The sequence below is a fragment of the Lepidothrix coronata genome, unplaced genomic scaffold, assembly GCF_001604755.1.
Source record: "Lepidothrix coronata isolate B3197 unplaced genomic scaffold, Lepidothrix_coronata-1.0 Scaffold492, whole genome shotgun sequence".
NCBI classification, from domain to species: domain Eukaryota; kingdom Metazoa; phylum Chordata; class Aves; order Passeriformes; family Pipridae; genus Lepidothrix; species Lepidothrix coronata.
This window is the reverse complement of record NW_016690672.1, coordinates 8,010-9,383: the sequence shown is the minus strand read 5'-3', so window position 1 is coordinate 9,383 and position 1,374 is coordinate 8,010. Positions and strand designations below refer to the sequence as shown.

General features: G+C 60.5%; 1 protein-coding gene across 1 annotated transcript in view; it reads right to left on the bottom strand.

The window, feature by feature from the left end:
- The window catches only part of LOC108510124 (dynamin-2-like), a gene marked incomplete at its 3' end in the record, with an annotated part of 31,362 nt that overhangs the window by 22,059 nt on the left and 7,929 nt on the right, over positions 1-1,374 (bottom strand). Inside the window, exon 2 of the mRNA XM_017839816.1 lies at positions 492-610. Coding sequence (XP_017695305.1) covers positions 492-610 — 119 coding nt within the window. The remainder of the gene's footprint in view (positions 1-491; positions 611-1,374) is intronic.

The window sequence follows — 1,374 nt, the reverse complement described above, 5'->3', positions numbered from 1 at the left end:
ATCCTGGACACCTCATCCCTCATCCCAGAGATCTTATCCCTCATCCTGGACACCTCATCTCCCACCCCTGGAGTTCTTATCACCCATCCAGGAGTTCTTATCACCCATCCCATCAGCCAAAGGCCACGAGACCGGTTTTTCCCAACCCCTCCCCTCTGCTCCCAGGCCCTGGGAATCCCTGGAATTCCATGGGCAGGTCACTGGGAACAAAGGTCGGCGGAGGCTGCGGAGCAGGACCGACCCAAATCCAGGGTTTTGGGCAGAGCAAGTGCCTGGCTGGTGCAGGGAAAAGGGAGGAAGGAACTGCCCGAGGAGATCGGGATGGGCGATGCCAAAGGAGCTGGAAAATGAGTCATCCCTTGGTGCTCCCTGGCACTCCTTTAGCCCCTGTGGAATTCCCTGGCACTCCTTCAGCCCCTGTGGAATTCCCTGGCACTCCTTCAGCCCCTGTGGAATTCCCTGGCACTCCTGGCTCTGATGTGTGTGAAAACCAGCGGGCTTTCCCCCCGGGAATTCCCTGTTTTCCAGCCCTGTACCTGTCTTGGAGAAGATGAGCTGCAGGATGAGAGGCCGGCGAGTGACAATTCCGGAGCCGCGGGGAAGGAAATCCCTGGAAAGGGAGGAAAAGGTGTTCAGGGACGTGGTTCAGTGGGGGAATGGATCCAGCTGATCCCCCCCCGATCCTGGGGGGCACTGGGAAGGGGGTCGGGCACACGTGGGGTCGGTCCCTGCTCTCCTGGAGGAGGGAAAAGGACGTTCCCGGGAATGGGGAATTAAAGCAGGAATTAAATCAAGACCCAGAAACTTAAATCCCTGCTGGGTTTTAACACCTCAATAATCCAGAGGGGGAAAAAACCTCAGTGGAGGGATGAACCCACCACTGCCTCTTCATTCCCTAAAATCCCACAGTCTCACCCCGTTTCCCTAAAAATCCCCCCCGTGAAGAGCAAAACAGGGCACAGATCCCACAGAATTCCTCCGGCATCGGTGCCTGGAGCTCTGGGGGGGGAGGGAATTCTGCCTGGAAAAGGTGCTGCCCCGATGGGAAGTTGGGATCAGGGCTGGCACCGCCCTCTTCCCGAGCCGAGGGCGACGGGAATGGGATGGGGAAGCTCCTTCCTGCTGGGAAAGGGAAGCGATAAGAGCTCCCTGGGAGCGGCCGGGGCAGCTCCGGGCGGATTTACGGATTCACCGCGCCGGGAGGGGGAGAACAGGTGGAATCTCCGCTGGGCACGGAGGGTTGGCACCGGAGGGTGGCACCGGCACCGTGCCCAGGGAGCGGCTCCCGGCCGGGAATGACCCGGCCTGGACGTCGGCGGTGTCGGGAATGACAGCGGGGACATCCCGACCCCGACATCCCGACCCCGACATCCC